The sequence below is a fragment of the Sander vitreus genome, chromosome 4 (assembly GCF_031162955.1).
Source record: "Sander vitreus isolate 19-12246 chromosome 4, sanVit1, whole genome shotgun sequence".
NCBI lineage: Eukaryota > Metazoa > Chordata > Actinopteri > Perciformes > Percidae > Sander > Sander vitreus.
The window spans coordinates 26768059-26788176 of NC_135858.1; the positions used below are offsets into that span (position 1 = coordinate 26768059).

General features: G+C 41.6%; 2 protein-coding genes across 3 annotated transcripts in view; one reads left to right on the top strand and one right to left on the bottom strand.

Annotated features, from left to right (window-relative positions):
• Positions 1-14358, top strand: part of ergic3 (ERGIC and golgi 3) — a 29463-nt gene extending 15105 nt beyond the window's left edge. For both annotated transcript variants that reach the window (XM_078249245.1, XM_078249246.1), the window contains 4 exons: positions 7505-7569; positions 10435-10571; positions 13119-13174; positions 13335-14358. In XM_078249245.1, the coding sequence (XP_078105371.1) occupies positions 7505-7569; positions 10435-10571; positions 13119-13174; positions 13335-13414 (338 nt within the window). In that variant the 3' untranslated portion in view covers positions 13415-14358. The remainder of the gene's footprint in view (positions 1-7504; positions 7570-10434; positions 10572-13118; positions 13175-13334) is intronic.
• Positions 2222-5118, bottom strand: romo1 (reactive oxygen species modulator 1). Its single transcript, XM_078249247.1, has 3 exons — positions 4982-5118; positions 3169-3299; positions 2222-2478 (listed from the first exon to the last, which is right to left on the bottom strand). Exons 2-3 carry the CDS (start codon positions 3297-3299, stop codon positions 2370-2372), a joined length of 240 nt encoding a protein of 79 aa, XP_078105373.1. The 5' UTR covers positions 4982-5118; the 3' UTR covers positions 2222-2369.
• Positions 14359-20118: the final 5760 nt, after the last annotated feature.

A 20118-nucleotide genomic window follows, 5' to 3' on the forward strand; every position in this document is an offset into this window, starting at 1 on the left:
ATTTTTTTACATCTTGGGTTTGAAAACCCCGTCATAGCCGATGATGTAATTTTCTTCATCTGTTCATGGCTGTGTGGACGTCGATGCACTACCCAACAATGACTGTGTGAGGAACAAAGGAAGGGCTTTTACAGGGCGTTTACAACCAGTGATGTAACAGCATCCTTAACAATCAATGCACATTTGCACCGGACCCTGGAAGAAGTAGTTACTGGTTCAGCGACTGGCTCAAGGGCTGAATTTACCTGCTCAGAGTTGAACCCAAGTAGAACAAAAGCCCACCTTGGTTTCACTCAACCAGTTTCAAACATATATAGACTAAACCTTTGGTTTTTCTTGTCAGACCCTCAGAATGGGAGAGTGAGCTTCTTTCTTTAGCTGCATTTTGCACCAAATCAGAGAGAAGATACATAGGATCAGGGGCCTGTACTACGAAACAAGATTTGGCATTTACGAGGTAACTTCAGGTTCAACCCAGGGTTTTGGGTATCACGACGGTGGATCACTTGTTACCGGGTTAAATCGCTGTGGTAACTTATGCTGAACACCTAACCTGCTCGGGAGCAGGTTAAGTTGGAGATTAGAGATCAACCGGTGTAAAAGCACCGCCTACTGACCAATCAATACCGGATCGATAACGGCGTCACCGTTCTTAGAAGATCAGGCGGAGCTCGGTGCGCAGAGAGAGAGGTGCGCTCAGAAAAGTTAAAACATTTAGAGACCGACAACCCCGTTAACATTCCCTGATGGGTATTTTTATGAAAGATATAGATTTTCAGCAGAGGGAATTACGTATAGGGTATTTGTCGGCTTCTTGAGCCGTGTGTTGCCAACACGCACATGATCACTGCCAGGGTTGCAACTGAAATACTAGGCTAAAGCAACGACACTTTATGGAAAGCACAAGTGTAATTATGGTCAGATCTTGGCCGATGGGGAAGTGATATTAATCAGTTCTTCCAGAGAAAGTTTTTTTGTGATTGTTGCGGGCAAAAATCCTTGATTATGCGGCACGTTTTCTTAAAAAACTGCGATGGAATATGCGGGATATTTATGCAATTTTATGCGATGAAATTGCGGGAAAATTTTTTGTTTCATCATGGCTTCATCGCGGGGTTTGCAGCTTTTCGATGATGTTCACGTCGCGTAATTACGTCACTTCATAACGAAAATGGCTGCTCGTGTGAAGTAAACGCAACATTTTTCAACTTTCTGCTAAGATGTGACTTTTTTGCAACGAAAATGCGGGGATTATGAAATCATGCAAGCCCCGCATATTTTGCGCGGAAATATATAAAATCAATATTGAAAAAAAATGCGGCCCCTGCATAAATATGCGGACTTTGGCTGATTATGCATTGAATTATGCGATCGCATAATCACGTTTTTCTGGAGGGACTGATAAATAAGCGTTTTATTTATTTACAGCGGCGGCTATTTTTTTGCCAGCTTTCCTCCCGTTTTAGGAAGCAGCGACTGTATTGCGTTTTGCCTGTAAAACCATGTCTGTGTTCTTCATATTTATGTAGAATTATAGTTTGCCCTTCTTATATAAAATATGTGGCTCTGGTAGATGTTTGCGATTGGTCGTGCTGTGCAAACAGCCTCTTTTATGTGAACGTGCGCACCGCTGGATTGGGAAACCCTGGGTTGACTGAACTAGTTGATAACCAGCGTCGTGACACAGCTTATGCAGGACAGCAGTGGTTAGGGTTAGTGAAGCCGGGTAACTGAAAGAAATCCAGGGCATGTTGATCTTGCTTCGTAGTACAAGCCTCAGGGGTCAGCAACCTTAGGCACGTGTGCCACCACTGGCAATCCACATGCCAAATGACCTCCTTCACAGCCATTGGTTATTTAGGATAATTTGACTGACTTTTTCCACATTATGTGAAGACCTGCCCTATTCTGCCTCTGATTGGCTAGTACGCGTTGCCTTCTTCACAGAATGCAGCAAGAAGGAAAAAAATAACACTGCCTGAGCGGGCTCTGTAGATGATGGCAGACTTAACGTTGTTATGGCACACTGATTAACAAGAACATTTAAAAAAATGGCACTTCATATTAAAAAGGTCGGCAACCCCTGCATAGGATAGATACTTTACAAAGTGCGCTGCGTCTGCAGGTGGAATTTTCCTTTGAAATTAAATGAGCTGTTTTGCGTCTGCCACTCTGGGCAGGATGTTGGCAGCTTCAGAAAGTGTAACACATCCACTCTGAGAACCATTTGTCATCTGAACTTTTATTGACAAAACTAGACTGTCGGTTGAGAGTGTGACAGCATTGAGCAGACAGAGAGCTGTACTTGTAGTTACTGGAAAAGTCCCATAGCTGTATAGTCGTATAGAGGAGGAGGTTCCTCCTCCTCCTCAGCAGCGGATGCCCATACCGATGGACATGAAGGTGCCGAACGTCCCCCCGCTCTGCATCATGGTCTTGCCCACTCCTCCCATCAGCTCCCTGCCACGCATTCCAATCCTTGAGACAGAAGTGACAGTTTGATTTTATTAAGTGTCAACTGAAATGTTTCTTGCCGTTTTTGCTTCACTTCATTAATCAGGCTGTTCATGTTAGCCTGTTTTCCTACAAACGCTTGATTGGCCCAGTTTGTTTGAAATCAGGGGAACAGCACAACAACAGACCTATTTTAGTTGCTGATAAAATATCTGATGTGGACAGTGAGTTAGAGATCTGGTAAATTATTTCAACTTTTTAAGTTACTCTGCAGATCCTTTTGGTCTATCACCAAATCAAGTACTCTTCCAATTAACCCTCTGTTAATAAATAAAAAATAAAAAAAAATAAAAAACTCCCAGCAATAGCTATAACTAATAATGCAATTTACCTTTTCCAATGTTTGCATTGTGTCATTTAACATTGTTTATAGACATTACTCAGAATCGTACAGAACACACACAAAACGACTACTTGATGATGCCATTTATGATATTTGGTAGGTCTTGGGAAACAGACAGGTACTCCTGAAGGAATCGGAACCCCCAACCACACCAGGTCTCAAACTCAGGGAAAGTTCACATTATTCTGCTCCTGGACTATAACCGCTTGTCTTAATAGACACCAGGTCCACATTTTCAAATTTCACCACATACACAGTTGCCGTTTCTTTAAGAACAGAATAGTTTGGGTGCACACTAAGTGCAGAGTTACCTGAGACAGGAGAAAGTGCCAAACATGGCACCAGCAGCCATTCCCACTGCAAACCCCATCATGAAGCCCATCTTGACCCGGTCAAAACAGCTGGGTTGGGTCTGGCCATACGGACCTACAGCCACTGGCATCTGGAGAGGAAAGACGGAGAGAAGACAGGCTAGAGATGAGATGGATGGATGGATCAGTAGATGACGACAACATACTCCGATAGTATCAGATACTGAGCAGGTCTGAAGGTTCAGAGCCCAGCCCTGTGATTTAATTATTAATGTCATGGCTTAATCACCAGAAGACAAAGAAATGCTTCACCAAAGTAGTTTGTTTTTTTTAAGTTTGTATGGGAGTATGTTCTCCTAAAGCACCTGCAATAGGTTAGCCTGTACCTTTTCCAGCTTTGAGCTGCTTATTTCCTTTGTGTATTTCAGTGAATTAACCACACTCTCAAAATCAATCATATTTTTTAGTAACCTTATGCGTAGGCCTACTGACTTTTGGGAGTATACTTTCTTTTCTTTGCCACTTTGCCACTAATGCTTTCAATACACAGTGCAAGTTAAGAAATTCATATTTTAGTGTTTGACCTTTGTATCGATCTTGCTACTAGTCAGTTATTTTACTACCTAACCAGTCTTTAATGCTTACCAAGCTGACCGTCCTAACTAGCTACTAGCGTTGCACGCCAACTTATTGGGACTTTAGCTTATTCACCGTATCCCCCAGAGTTAGATAAGTCCATACATACCCTTCTCATCTCCGTGCGTGTCATAACCGCCTGATGCGCCCTGGAGGTAGCCGTCTCCATCTAGCCTACTGCTCCCAATAAGTGATAAAATAACGCCAACATTTTCCTATTTACATGTTGTGATTTGTATAGTCACAGCGTGTACAAATAACAAGGTCACATGAGACACCGCTATCTTCTAACCGTATACATACTGGGAACTATATTCTCAGAAGGCGAAGCACTGCTACTTGGAACTCCAGGCGAACTATCTGTTCCTCACCACGGGGCTTCTCAGGTGCTGCGAGCAAATCACTCCGCCCAAGTAGCAGTGCTTCGCCTTCTGAGAATTATTCTCATCTTCAAACCATAGGTTACAAATTTTAACCATAGGTTCTAACCATAAGTTAGAAGATGGCTGTGTCTCATGTGACCTTGTTATTTGTACACGCTGTGGCTATACAAATCACAACATGTAAACGGGAAATGTTGGAGTTATTTTGTCACCTATTCTTGGGAGCAGTAGGCTAGATGGAGCCGGTTAACTCCAGGATCTGTGCTAAGCGAGGCTAGCGGTGAGTGCGTCAGACAGAGTTACGACACGCACAGACATGAGAAGGGTATGTATAGATTTATCTAACTCTGGGGGATACGGTGAATAAATTCAAATCCCAATAAGTCGGCGTGTTCCTTTAACTAAAGACATTTGGTAACGTTAGTTAAGCTGCTGGTTAATGATTAAGTTGTGTTGCTAAGCCTGTAACTTTAGGTTCATCAGTGGTAACGTTATTGCATTAACGTTAGCGAGAACACTTGGGTTTACGTTTGCAGACGGAATAACCAGCGGCTTGTTTAGATGCAGTCTTTAAACGGTAACCATACAATACCATGGTGACGTTAATTCTGTCAAATTCACACTCTATTCCAACAGACCGGTTTATTTCCTTTACTGTCTATGGGTTTAATGCACGTTAACTAACAGGCTAACGTCGACTGTGGCCTTGACAGATAAACACGGCACGTTTACACCGACAACATGTGTCTTTCTGATCAACACCTTCTGGAAGATTCGTCGGAAATCGACCTTACCTTGAACTATGTGTTTAAAATAAGCTGGGTTTTGCGGTTCCTAACTGGACGATTGTCGTAGTTTGGAGCACAGCTGCGTTTAAATGCCTTTGTAGCAGACCTCCATAACCGGATAGAGGAAGGAGAGAAGGACGGAGGAGACAGATAACGAGGGGCTATAAGATGTAGGACAAAAAGAAACAGCGCCACCCTGTGGTTGATTTTATTACTGCTATTATTTAGCTTTTAAGTATTTACTGCATTCAAGAGCCAGTGGTGGAAAAAGTACTCCCAGTCCCATCATTTGTAAAAGTAGAAATAATACGTCTTTACAAGTAAAAGTTCACATACATAATGTTACTTGTATTATCAGCAAAACGTACATAGTCAATTTACTCATTATGCAGAATGACATCTTTCACGCGGTTCTATTATTGTAGAATATTATATTCTGTTTTTATCACAAAGAGCATTCTAATGTTGTCTTTTGTCAATTTTGAGCAAAGATGTAGATATTTAGATAGATTAGTATAGTACTGCATCATATCATGTAAGCATATGTGTCTTTAATGTAAAAAGTAACTATAGCTATCAAATGAGTAAATGTAGTAGAAGTATAAACTAGCAGAAAATGGAAACTCTGTACTTACTCAAGTAAAGTACACGTATGTCAAAATTGTACTTAAGTACGGTAATTGAGTTAATGTACTCAGTTATTTTCTACCGCTGACTTTCTCAGCCCACTTTTTAAAATCGAACATACGTACTAGGGGTGCACCGATCCGATATTAAGATCGGATATCGGCCCCGATATTGACAAAATGGCTGGATTGGGGATCGGAAAAATGAACAGATCCACGGGCCGATCCAATTTTTTTTTTTATTCCTCCGTCGCAGCACTGGGACCCCTGTTAACTGTGTACCCTTCTCACTCATGGTAGTAACTTTATAACACAACAATTAATAACCCACAACTAACTTTCTTTAAAAGGATAAAACACCATAGCACATAACAATTTGTGACTTAAACAGTTTCTAACACTAATCATTTTACATTTACAAATGTAGCTACACCGCCGAACGGCATGTTGGGTAACATTATAGCTGCCAGCTAGCCAGGTAGCATAACAGTCTGTTACTACTGCACATTCAAGAACAGTGAAGAAAGTTAGAGGGTGAAGAAAGAACGGAGATACACCAGAACAACGTATGCTCAAGAGAAGAACCGTCTGTTGTTGCAAGGTTTTTTGTTTCTAAAAAATCGGACATAATTTAGCCACTGTTGTTGCCCGTCGCTCTAACATTACTCGGCCGTGCTAACGTTACAGTGCTAACGTGAAAGACTTGTCACTTCAAGCATGCAGCGGAGCAACATTATGAACGCAATCCAACTACGGTCCCGCTACAGACTGTTGAGAAAGACACTGGATTTAAGATGCCTTGCCTCGCTGAAATATCTGTCCGCCAACCTACAAACATTATTCAAACAGCGAAGGAGGCTGACAGCGGAGCTACGTTCAGTCGCCCACTACAACCACACTACAACCTAACTTACCTGTGGCCAAGGTAGTGTTTATACAACTAGCTTACAACTATTTTGTTTTGAAAGGGAAACAATGTTAAAATTTTGTATGTGTATTCATTCGAATTGAGTTTATTTTACTACTTTGCAGTTTACAGAAAAAAAATAGTTTAGATTCTGTAACTGTTTTATGGATTCTCCTTCATATTAACGGTATTGTATAATGTTGATGAGCCAAGCAAACCCTTTAGTAATCAAAGCTTTTAGTAAACAGTAGAATAAGTCATTATAAACCTATATAAAGGCCCATTATTGTTATTTATTTAAATGTATTTTAAGAAGTTTGATTACATTATATTTTCGATTATATTTCGATTTTCGAGTTGTTTTTTAAATAACAAATAAATAAGAATTCAATACATTACATCTATGTTATTTTGTCTTAGTTAGAAAAAGTAATGTTTAGTTAGGAAAGTATGGTGCCTTTAGTCTCTTCCACATGGTGGAAGGAAGGTATAAGGTGGAAAAGGTATACAGTGTATTATTAATTCAACAACAGTATCGGATCGGTATCGGGTATCGACGGATACATAAAGCCCAGGCATCGGTATCGGGACTGGAAAAAGTCTGATCGGTGCATCCCTAATACGTACGTTAAGTTAATCAGATAGCGGTTGATCCTGAGACAATGCTAAAGCTCTCCTGTTTTATTAGTGTAGAATGAACTAGAGTAGAATATACTGCAAGTTGTTTTAATGCTGTTTTTAACACGCGTTACTGCTGTAATAATCCTCATATTCCAAATGATCTTACTTAAAATCCAACTTCTTACATTCTGGTCTGATAATTGTTTGCTCTGTAATGTTTGATAATACCCATTGGTTTCCTTATTTCCTCCTCTTTTATCTTGGCCTACCGTTTGATTCCGTTTGGTACATCAAAGATTATTACCAATCATGTTGATCTCAAGTGTCCTCTGTGTGTTTTTAGTTTTAACAAGGATGTCCTTTCTCTCCCCACAGCATCAATGATGTACCAGTATTTTGTGAAAATTGTTCCTACCATCTACGTGAAAACTGATGGAGAGGTGAGTTAAAGGTCCTATGACATGCTGCTTTTTGGATGCTTTTATATAGGCCTTAGTGGTCCCCTAATACTGTATCTGAAGTCTCTTTCCCGAAATTCTGCCTTGGTGCAGAATTACAGCCACTAGAGCCAGTCCCACAATGAGCTTTCCTTAGGATGTGCCATTTCTGTGTCTGTCGCTTTAAATGCTATTGAGGAGGAGAGAGGGGGGGCAAGGTGGAGAGTGGGGGTGTGGCCTTGACCAGCTTGCGGCCACGGTTGTAGTGTCACTGCCCGATGTCAGTCGAGTGCAGATGTGAGTCGCGCATGCCCAGATTTAAACAGTTTACGGCATAACGTGTCATACTGAAATTTGTGAAATCCATAAAATAATAAACTTTTCTCTTTACATACAATAACAGAAGATGGAAATCATTTCAAAAACGTTTTAGCTATCTATGATTGTTTGATTGCTAACGTTAGCTCAAAACGCCATTCAAGGGACAGCCTTTGTTGTGTTTGATTGCTTACTTGTAGCTAGCAGTGAACGAACTTCGTTGTAGGTCCATTTTTACTGTATTGACATTACAGAAGTCTCTTTAGCATCTTGTAGCCTACCATCTTGTAGGCTACTTATCGCAAAGTGACGCATGCGCAACTCACATCTGCACTCGACTCACATCGGGCAGTGACAGTAGCTCTATTTCCACATGGGTGGGCCAAATTCTCTGGGTAGCTGTGGGCAGCAGGCAAAGAAGAGAAAGGGGAGGTAACCTTCCTCCTTATGACGTCATAAGGGAAGATTCCAGATCGGCCCATCTGAGCTTTAATTTTCTCAAAGGCAGAGCAGGATACCCAGGGCTTGGTTTACAGTGGGGCAAAAAAGTATTTAGTCAGCCACTAATTGTGCAAGTTCTCCCACTTAAAAAGATGAGAGAGGCCTGCAATTTTCATCATAGGTACACTTCAACTATGGGAGAAAAAAATCCAGAAAATCACATTGTAGGATTTTTAATGAATTTATTTGCAAATTCCTTGGGAAAATAAGTATTTGGTCACCTACAAACAAGCAAGATTTCTGGCTCTCACAGACCTCTAACTTCTTCTTTAAGAGGCTCCTCTGTCCTCCACTCGTTACCTGTATTAATGGCACCTGTTTGAACTTGTTATCAGTATAAAAGACACCTGTCCACAACCTCAAACAGTCACACTCCAAACTCCACTATGGCCAAGACCAAAGAGCTGTCAAAGGACACCAGAAACAAAATTGTAGACCTGCACCAGGCTGGGAAGACTGAATCTGCAATAGGTAAGCAGCTTGGTGTGAAGAAATCAACTGTGGGAACAATTGTAAGAAATTGAAAGACATACAAGACCACTAATAATCTCCCTCGATCCGGGGCTCCACGCAAGATTTCACCTCGTGGGGTCAAAATTATCACAAGAATGGTGAGCAAAAATCCCAGAACCACACGTGGGGACCTAGTGAATGACCTGCAGAGAGCTGGGACCAAAGTAACAAAGGCTACCATCAGTAACACACTATGCCACCAGGGACTCAAATCCTGCAGTGCCAGACGTGTCCCCCTGCTTAAGCCAGTACATGTTCAGGCCTGTCTGGAGTTTGCTAGAGAGCATTTGGATGATCCAGAAGAGGATTGGGAGAATGTCATATAGTCAGATGAAACCAAAATAGAACGTTTTGGTAAAAACTCAACTCGTCGTGTTTGGAGGGGAAAGAATTCTGAGTTGCATCCAAAGAACACCATACCTACTGTGAAGCATGGGGGTGGAAACATCATGCTTTGGGGCTGTTTTTCTGCAAAGGGACCAGGACGACTGATTTGTGTAAAGGAAAGAATGAATGGGGCCATGTATCGTGAGATTTTGAGTGAAAACCTCCTTCCATCAGCAAGGGCATTGAAGATGAAACGTGGCTGGGTCTTTCAGCATGACAATGATCCCAAACACACCGCCCGGGCAACGAAGGAGTGGCTTCGTAAGAAGCATTTCAAGGTCCTGGAGTGGCCTAGTCAGTCTCCAGATCTCAACCCTATAGAAAATCTTTGGAGGGAGTTGAAAATCCGTATTGCCCAGTGACAGCCCCAAAACATCACTGCTCTAGAGGAGATCTGCATGGAGGAATGGGCCAAAATACCAGCAACAGTGTGTGAAAACCTTGTGAAGACTTACAGAAAACGTTTGACCTCTGTCATTGCCAACAAAGGGTATATAACAAAGTATTGAGATGAACTTTTGTTATTGACCAAATACTTATTTTCCACCATAATTTGCAAATAAATTCATTAACAAATCCTACAATGTGATTTTTCTGGATTTTTTTTTCTCATTTTGTCTCTCATAGTTGAAGTGTACCTATGATGAAAATTACAGGCCTCTCTCATCTTTTTAAGTGGGAGAACTTGCACAATTGGTGGCTGACTAAATACGTTTTTGCCCCACTGTACACCTATCACCATTTCTAGCCACTGGGGGACCATAGGCAGGCTAGGGGAACTCATATTAATGTTAAAAAAACCCTCATGAAGTGAAATTTTCATTCTATGGGACCTTTTTTAATTTTACATTTGTTCCCTAAAATTCCTCTTACATTCCAAGCCTTATCAAACCAACAAAAACAACTAGATTGGTTAGCTCAGAGATGTTAAAGCAACACATCAAGAAAGTGTTGCATCTCATTGTTTTATGAAAGGTTGGTGCTGTACAGAACCTTTTCGTATCCTTTTTCTTTTCGTAACATTATCTTTAGTAAGTTCCTTGTCAAATGGGTTTGTCTTACCCCATCTAATCTAATGTTTAATTGAATTTACCAGGCTACATTTAACCTCATCAAAACCGTGTTTTGTTGTCATTTTGTGTTTTGCAGGTGGTAAAAACAAACCAGTTCTCGGTGACCAGGCATGAGAAAGTGGCCAACGGGCTAATAGGAGACCAGGGGCTGCCGGGGGTCTTTGTTTTATATGAGCTGTCACCCATGATGGTTAAATTCACAGAGAAACAAAGGTAGGAGACAGTGCTGTCAGTTGCAGCACTTTTATAAACGTTATGTCCCTCTCATTTCAATTTTCCTTTGACTTCGCTGATGTCTCGTTCACACAAACTGATTCAAAATTGGCGAAGTGTCTCTCGACTGTTATGAGTCTTTTAGCTTTTGGCCGTGTTGAACTTTTAGCATGTAAATTACATACCAAGTGCCAATTGGACAGCTGGTGTTGACACTATACTGGCACGAGACCTTGATGCTTTTTTAACTTGTGCACAGATTATGGCTCCAAGCTTAGTAAATGAACATGCATTATTCAACATCATTTTGTAAGACCTATGTGATCCTACCATCATGATAGGATTCCACTGAGAGTGAATACACAATGTCGGAACTATCACCCAGCTCTAATTGCACTGTTCATCGCACCCCCATCCGGCACCGTCAGACACCGCCTAACAAGAGCCTGGCTCTGTCCGAGGATTCTTCCTAAAGGAAGTTTTTCCTCACCACTGTCGCACTAAATGCTTGCTCTTGGGGGAATTACTGGAATTGTTGGGTCTTTGTAAATTATAGAGTGTGGTGTAGACCGACTCTATCTGTAAAGTGTCTTGAAATAACTCTTGTTATGATTTGATACTATAAATAAAATTGAATTGCAAATGCATGTTATGCAGCTGAGCTTTGTTCGAACTCTCACAATACATTTTCACAAACTAGTAGTCGAGATAGACCGATAAATTGTCCGGGTTTAGTTTATATTTTAATTTTAATTGACATGCTCAGTTTGTATCTTGGTCACAAGTCTAAGGGATCTGTTTCAAAGATTATTTGATACCTCCATAAAGGAGGTAATGATTTCAGCTCGGTTTGTTTGGTGGTTTGTCTGTCTTGTCAGCAGGATTACAGAAAAGAAACTTCTGGCCAGATTCTCATGAAACTTGGTGAAAGGGTGTAGCATTGGCCAAGGTAAACCCATTCACATTTTGGAGTGTACTCAAGTCATAGCCTGGCTCCGTCCTCCTACGTACTTCTGCTCAATTTTCATTTCCCTTCAGTACTCCGTCTGGGTTCGCGGTATATTCTTGGGTTTTCTCTGGCCAAATATTTGGCAGTCCAAGCAGCAAACAGAGGGAGTGGCTGAGAACGATGACGCGAGAAAGATGCGAGCGAAGCCATTCGGTCCGTTGTGGCAACACTGCCGAATATCCAGAAGTTAAAGCCCGAGACAGAACAATCTTTGCTAAGTTGTGTTGGTGGCCATGATGTTGTGGCCCTCCTCCCCACGGGGTTCGGGAAAAGTTAGCTTTTCCAGCTTGCTCTGGTAGTGGTGAAGGAGTTGGCTAAGGCTAATGCTAGCAATGCTAATGCTAAATATAAGCCGATAGTTGTCGGTCTCCCCTCTTGTTGCACATGCGCATGACATACATCACGACCAAACGTTAGTGATTGGTTATGGCAGATCCAGAGTGGCTCTGGGCAGATCCAATAGTTTTAAACTCAGTAGGAGTTTGATTTTTAAGTGGCATGTGGCAGCCGGAAGTGGCATGTTCTTCACCGTAAGACGTAAAATATAACTTATAACGTAAGATTTCGTTAAAATATACGTGGCATTTTCTAAAGCCACGTGGCGTGTTATCGCGAGGCTACGTGACACGTGGGTTGCGTTCAGGAAAAGAAGAAACGGTTGGGTTTAGGAAAAGAATAACGGGGTTAGGGTTAGGAAAACAACAAAAAGAGAAAAAGGAAATATAAATCGCGGGACACAGTCACATGCGGGACTCGATCCTCCCTCTCCTGGGTGAAAGTCCTGTGTTTTACCCATCCTCCACCCCGACCAACATACCTAAACGGATTTTCGCCATTTCATACTACTTGCTACGGCGTCAATTCACACGCATTAGCATACGGAAGTACTGGAAGTACATGCCACTGGCACGTGCCACATGCCACTTAAAAATCTAACTCCCTCTCTTTAAACTTCACAGAGTACCCTCCTTCAAGGAAGTTAACACTTGTCAATGGAGAGTGGCATACACAAATCTTTTTTCCACTTTCTTTAACAATATAAAATAGGGCATTTGTGCTGCATTCATGTGGTGTCTGAATAATCGGAAAAACAAGTTCCTGACTGGGAAAATTCACACTGCACCTTGGTCTTGTCCTTCTAGTTTGTTTTGTGTTGATGTTTAAAAAAAAAAAAAAAAAAAAAATACTATTAACATGGCAGTTTTTCCCATTCAATGTAATGGTTCAACTGGTTGAACAATAAGGTGTATTCTAGGTTTGAATACATCACTGATGCTTTCAGTGTCTTAAATGTATGGTCTTAACTAGCTTTAGTCAAGATTTTGGAACAAGCAGATGCCAAATTAATAAATGCAATACTAGTATTAAGAAGGCTAATTTAAAGGGGAAATGGTTTTAAGGGACATTTAAAGGCAATATCATAGTACAAGAAGTCAATTTAAATGCCTCATATTTAATAAGGACGCACAGTTACGACGAAAAAAGAAGAATGTTTAACCTTATTGTTGAGTCAATATCCTCTCTTTCTTTCTGTTCAGATCATTCACACACTTCCTAACAGGAGTTTGTGCCATTATTGGAGGTGTATTTACAGGTCAGTCCCTCCACGTGATCACGTCATTTGACGCTGTGTGTTACCTGATGATAATATACGGACTAAGACTGAAATGTGGATATGAATAGGAATTTTAAATGAAACCTGACTCTCTTTTTCTCCTGCTTTCTTCTGTTTCCTGTCTGCTGGACTCCTGCAGTGGCCGGTCTGATCGACTCGTTCATCTATCACTCAGCTCGGGTCATCCAGAAGAAGATAGAGCTGGGCAAGGCTTCCTAACAGCGCCCTCCCCCACCCCCCCACTGGCCTCCACGGTGCAAAACAGACCAAGACACGGACACAGAAAGAAGAGGGACGGACAGACAGACAGACAGAGGGAGAAGTTTGGAAGCCGAATCAAGTAGTTTTTGTTTTTTCTCTCCTGTCAGATTGAGTGAGAAATGCAGAGAGAGAGAGAGACAGAGAGGTTTTAAATTAGCCACGTTTTTAATTCCTCTGTTTCTCTTTTCGCTCTGGAAAAGCACAGGAGAGGAACGTGTGGTCCTTTTTGAATTCTGCTCTCTGTTAAATTAAATGCCAACAGGACAGAGTCAGAATCAGACGACGACGGGTGACGTTTTGTGATTGAACTCGAGCAGAAAGGAGGAGGCCTCAACTGCCTCCAGGTGCTTTTTCCTGGAAAAAGGGGGACTTCCTTTCCTCGCTCCTGTTAACGGTCCTTCTTCAGCGCTCAGATCGCTACTCTGAATGTTCGTGAGACGATCGGTGGTCGATCCTTTGTTCCAGAGGGGTGAGGGTGAGAGGGCATGGAGACTTTTTAAAGGAATACGTCACCCAACATTTTTACTTTTTTTCTTTCTAGTTTCTCATCCCTTGCAACCTGGACTGCTGTTTGTACTCCCATTTCCTTTAACAGAATCAAATACAGACATAGATAATGTTTTCTCATGAGTACAAGGAAGTTATTATGTGATCTCAGTGTAATACATTTATTGAGATCAGAAAATTATTGTTTTGGTCCTAGGATTCAAGGATAAATCTGGTGATATTTTGTCCACAAATCCCATGAAAAGACCAAATCCAACTATGAACTGTTAACAATAACAAGTATTGTGTGTGTGTGTACGCAAAGCCTAATATATCTTCTTCCTCTGTGCCATAGAGCTTAATTGTTGTCCAAATACTATTAAAAACACATCAGTGAGCAACACTGTTGCACTGGGTGACATGTTTCTTCATCACCATGAACACACACACACACACACTGTAGTTTATTTTGTCTCAATCCCACATATACCGTTCTGCTGTCACATATACTCACTAGAGCACCGAATGTGGATTAGTCCGCTGCTGAAAATAGTCCCCAACAAATGCACTATTTATCCCTGTTTAATGTTTGCTAAAAGCTACATTGACCAGCTGTTTTGGGGGGAAAAAAATCCCAAGGCTTTAAGATCAGTCTTCAGTAGGAACCAATGGGCTTGGGTCTGAGAGCCACAGACAGGTTAGGGATATCAGAAAGTAATGAGAGACAGACTGACACATGGTTGGTTTTGGACTTTTCATGGGATTTGTTGACAAATAAAAAAAAAAAAAAAACCCAAAAGAATATCACCTGCCTTCTCCTTTAAGTTCTCTCCACAGACTTTGTATGTATGTTTTTTTTTTTTTAGACTAGTCAGGAATTTGGGGTTTAGAGTAATAATCACAAACATTTTCATTTAAATAAATGTCTGTTAAGTCACTATCTATTGCCGAATGGGGTAACACGATGGTGATTGAGCAGTAATACGGGTGTCAAACAGTGGAATTGCAACTCCCAGCCCGTTACGTGATGCCCTCTGGCCCCAAAAGACTTTTTCCCATAGACTCACTTAGAAAGACGCGTCTGTAAATCAGTGGATACATTTATTTTTAACGTCACAGCCCATACATTGATACATTCGGTCCGATAACATTAGGAAAGTCTAGAAAAGACGCACGATTAAATCATCAGTCCCCATTCGAGTTAGTGGAGCACTAGTCTCGCTTTGCCAGACCTTCCTCCACAGCGCTGCGGAAGAGGGTCTGGCTAGTCCACACAGCATTCTGGAATGGGAGAAAAACATGCTCAGGTTTATTGGCATTTGTTTAAACCAATCACAATCGTCTTGGGCGGCGCTAAGCGCCTGACGGAGCCATAGCCTCAGGAAGGAACTTGTTTTGGTGGAACGTGTACGTTTAAAAGTCAACAGAAAACTCAGATTGGACAGATAGTCTAGCTAGCTGTCTGGATTGACCCTGCAGAGATCTGAGGAGCAGTTAACCATAGTCCTCAGAAATCCACCGGAGTTTAGAACGCCAACACAAAGAAAGCGGAAGGTAATGGACATCCAGCCGAAAAGAGAGACATTCGGCGGAATTTCCGGCGGCAACGGAGCAATCCCGAAAGTGGAAGGTCGTGGATATAGACAAGTGGAGCGCTAGATGAAGACCCATGTTCACAGCCAAGAAGGCTCTGAAAAGAGTATAAACAAGTAGTTTGACACGTTTTTAATATCATATTTCTGAGTCTTTGATGAACTTACAAGAAACCTCTTCCACTGGTTGAACCTCTATTCTCTGTGAATGTGAGAATGGAACCATCCGGTACTCCATCGGACCAAGTTGTGAGTAGCTGATACGAAACATTTTGGGTGACGTGTTCCCTTAAAGGCTTTCTGTACAAATACTATTTGAGACGAGCTGATTTTCTTTTGAAACAGCTTAAAAAAATTAAAAGACACACACTATACAGGCAGATTTCTGTCCTCACTTAAATTAAAACCACTATGTGTAGGATTTTGTAAGTTTGTAAAAAAAAAAAATAAAAAAAAAATAAAAAGAAGCCTGCTCATCTGTGCCGCTGTGTCGGATGTGTCGGGGTGCACGTTAGTCCATCCTGATAATCGGACTGAATTTTGTTCACTTGATTATTCAGTCTGGCATCGTGACATTAACGATACAAGTCTAGCTCGTCAACCCAAACTTTGGACTGACTTCCAGTCGATGCAGACTGTTGGGTATCACCCGTGTCCAACTGGGTGATTAATAAACTAACTTCAGCTTGGTGTTTGACCTGCAGTTCAGCAGCAGATTGGGTGACTGATTGGGCCGTTAGTTTCAACTTTCCCAGCTTGTAAAAACTCCGAACATACCGACGATGCTGCTCTGGTTTATTACTGCAAAGGGAACACACGGTGTAATCCAGTCCCTCCAGAAAAATCCAATTATGCGATCGCATAATTCAATGCATAATTGCCAAAGTCCGCATATTTGTACGGGGGCGTCATGTTTTCAAATACGCTGATTTCCGCGCAAAATATGCGGGGCTTGCATGATTTCATAATCCCCGCATTTTCGTTGCATAAAAGTCACACATATCTTAGCAGAAAGTTGAAAAATGCTGCGTTTACTTCACACAGGAGCAACCATTTTCCCCTGTTGCCATGGGAACGTTATGAAGTGACATAATTACGCGACGTGAACATCATCGAAAAGTTGCAAACCCCGCGATGAAGCCATGATGAAACCGCAGTTTTTGCAAGTTCCCGCAATTTCATCGCATAAAGTTGCATAAATATGTCGCATATTCCATCGCATTTTTTAAGCAAACGTGCCGCATAATCAAGGATTTTTGCCCGCAACAATCACAATTTTTATTTTTATTTTTTTTCTGGAATCAATCTAGAACTTTCTGAACTGAATCAAGAGAGATCAAACCAAGACTACTGTTGCCACTGCTTGTTGTCCTTGAAGTTTATTAAACCTGATATTATTTTTCATTAACACGTATAATTTCCTCTGACTTTAGCGGAGGTGCTGTTAATTCTCAGGCGAGGCAGGGCCCCTCTGCTATAAAAACCCGTTGACATTTTCAGTCAACGCAAAGCTGTGGCAGCGGCTGCTGGGAGTAGTTAACTTGACATTTTTCGCGATGATCGAACAGACGCGTCAATTCAAGAGTCGTGTCTGTAAGGCTTAGGGTATTTTCGTGCCAATTTTTCTGCTGTCCTGTCATAGGCTGTAACATAAGAAGGAAGCGTCCCCAGTTTTAAACCCAATTACAAAGCTCTGATTGGCTCGGTTGTGATCATAGCCAGACAGTCAGTGAGCTCAACGTCAGACCTGTTAGAATCGGTGAGAAAAAGAAAGGAAAAAATGTGTGCAGTGATTCAGAGGTCTGAGACCATAATGGATAATGTGTGTATGCCATAGTGTCTGCTTTTCAAATCTTACACATAGTGGCTTTTTAAAAATGAGACAGATTTTAAGACTGAATAAATGACAAAATGACTTATATAATCAGAAGTTGAGATTCAGGCCATGGCCATGCAGTGTGAATGGAGCCAGGTATTTAAGAAGCTGTGTTCAGTGTTTTAAGTGGCAGTTGAGGCAACCCCAATGAGCCATAGCCAAAACTTGCAGCACGTGGCTGATAGTGTGTTCCATGTACCTCGGAACTCGGAAGCCGGAGTTGGGAATGACGTCGCACCCGAGTTGAATGCGTCCCATTGAACAAGTCCGATTTCCATTGTGGGGTTAGCTCTGGTCAGGTTAGCCACTGTTAGCAATACCAGTTGATAACAACACATTAAGCTGTATTTTGTGCATACAAACAGCGTAACAACATGTCCACAGATAGAATTTGGACAGGACTGTGTATACGACTGGTTTAATGAGACACAAATAAGACAGAAGTGCTAATAAACTGTATGTTACTACAGCTATCACTACTGTTGATGCACGGGGCAGCCATCTTGTATTTTGAGCTTGGGGTACTGTGAGGTTGTCCGACTTCCTAACTCTGTACTCTAGCGTATTTCCGACTTTCGGACTTTTGGCTCGACTTAACTCTTGATAGGCTTTTACCTGTTGTGTGTGTTTTTTTTTTTTTAATATTCAGGAGTGTAAATTTGTACACACATCTACCACTGTCTCAGAGAACGGAAGGAAACGACTAAACACTATAGTGTTGCATTGTGTCGGTGTTAAAGACGCGCTCCGATTATTTAGATTTTTTTTTTTTTTTAAATGTTATCATAGGGGAAAGGGCTGCTTCTATTCTGCTTGTTTCTTTCTTTCTTTCCACGGGACAGTAAACAAAATGTGCCCTGTTAGACTGCTGTTAACCGATATGCTTTTGTATTTTATTTTAATTTGGTTTGTGGGAGTTGGGAATCTTAAAGGGTTATAACACAACCAGTTGCTTCTTTCAGACGTGTTAGTCTCATCCAAAAACTGCCGGTTAATGACAGGGCTGACAGCGAGGCAGCAGGAAGCTCCAGACCACAAGAAGACAGCGTGTATACGTGTGCCTGATTCTGACTTTATCCCTGACTCACGTGTTGAGTCACCATATGAGACCCAGATGTTGATCTTCGTCACTCTCTGTGTTTATTCTGAGTGTTAGACTGACACAAACAGACCCGGCGGGGTGAGATTGTTTGGTTAAAAGCAATTGTTCTGAAAATACCCCAATGGTGGTTTTTGCATGTTTTGGCCCACTAGCCACAAATCGGGCATAGTTTACATCACGGCCGACCAGTTTTATTTCAATATGTTAAGAAACGTCAACCTACAGATTGAAACTTGCTTAAAATTAATCTGTTTCCTTTTTTATATTATCTTTTTCATCGCGTGCTAATGCTGTTGCAAGCAAAGGTTTAATTATTGGTGCGTTCAAGGAGGACTGGAAATCCCAAATTTCAGAGTATATTTCCCAATTAAGTCTCACTAGGCGTCATCTCTTAGACACTTGAACTGTTTAGAGCCTCCAGATCCTGAAAGCTCCACTTTCACCTACAATCCACCTCACCACACACTACCAAATGAGATGGAAAGTTTGCTTGTGAGGTAGTCACCACCACCATGTTTGTTTGAGTTTTGAGCTTTAAAGTGCTCATATTATTCTCATCTTCAGGTTCATAATTGTATTTAGAGGTTGTACCAGAATAGGTTTACATGGTTTCATTTTCAAAAAACACCATATTTTTGTTGTACTGCACATTGCTGCAGCTCCTCTTTTCACCCTGTGTGTTGAGCTCTCTGTTTTAGCTACAGAGTGAGGCACATGTACAGCAGCTAGGTAAGGACTATTAGCCAGTCAGAAGCAGAGTATGAGGGCGTGCCACGCTAGCATCTAGGCGAGCATTCTAACGTGCATTACAAAGTGACGCACGTTCGTCAACGGAAGTAAAGGTTGTAAACCTATTACATGCACAAAAAAGATATATAACACAATAAACGAAAGGGAAAAAGCATAATATGAGCACTTTAAAGGCTTTATTTTGAGTCAGTCAGTTTTTCTTGCAGCACCATTTCCAAATCCGACAGCTATATACCGTCGCATTAAAGCAGCAGTCTGGGATTGGGCAGTTATAGTATCAATCAAAGTTTTCTGGTTAAAGTTGTAGTTTCTTAGCCTGACAAGCCAGACCCACATCAAGATGTTGGGTCTGGGAACTCACCATTGGCAGGGCTCAATCCGAGGGGCGAGATAAACAATTGTCTTTCAAATTCCCTCTGCACGCAATAGGATAGCGCTACAACCAGGCAGAGCAACGAAGAAGGTATACGGTCGGCAAAACTCCGAACACCTCTTCCTTTTTTAAGAATGACTCCAGTGCCGTTCTTTGTTCTTTTCTCAAAAAAAAGCTTAACTCCAAATCTTCCAGAGTCGCAGCCAAAGCCGTTTCGAAAGACCGCTGTTCGCCAGCAGCAGCAGCCATCGTCTTTGTTTTTAAGTAGCAGGGAATTCACAGGGAACCGTTGTAACTCTGCCATCATTATGTTAAGCCCGCCCACCGACTCTATACACGATGTGATTGGCCTGACTAGAGTTTGGTTTTTCCAGCTCGCAAGCCAACAGAGAGTTGCTAGACTGACCCTGGCTGCAAATTACATTTGCTGCCGCTAGGGAAGACTTCTAGACTTCTAGGCTAGTAGTTTCTTGGAACATGTTT

Bases quoted from the DNA above. Each gene is read 5' to 3' on its own strand.
- romo1 (XM_078249247.1), bottom strand. From the start codon at position 3,299: ATGCCAGTGGCTGTAGGTCCGTATGGCCAGACCCAACCCAGCTGTTTT. The intron at 2,479-3,168 runs GTAACTCTGCAC...TTCTGTCTCAAG, and splicing joins GGCACTTTCTCCTGTCTCAG to GATTGGAATGCGTGGCAGGG.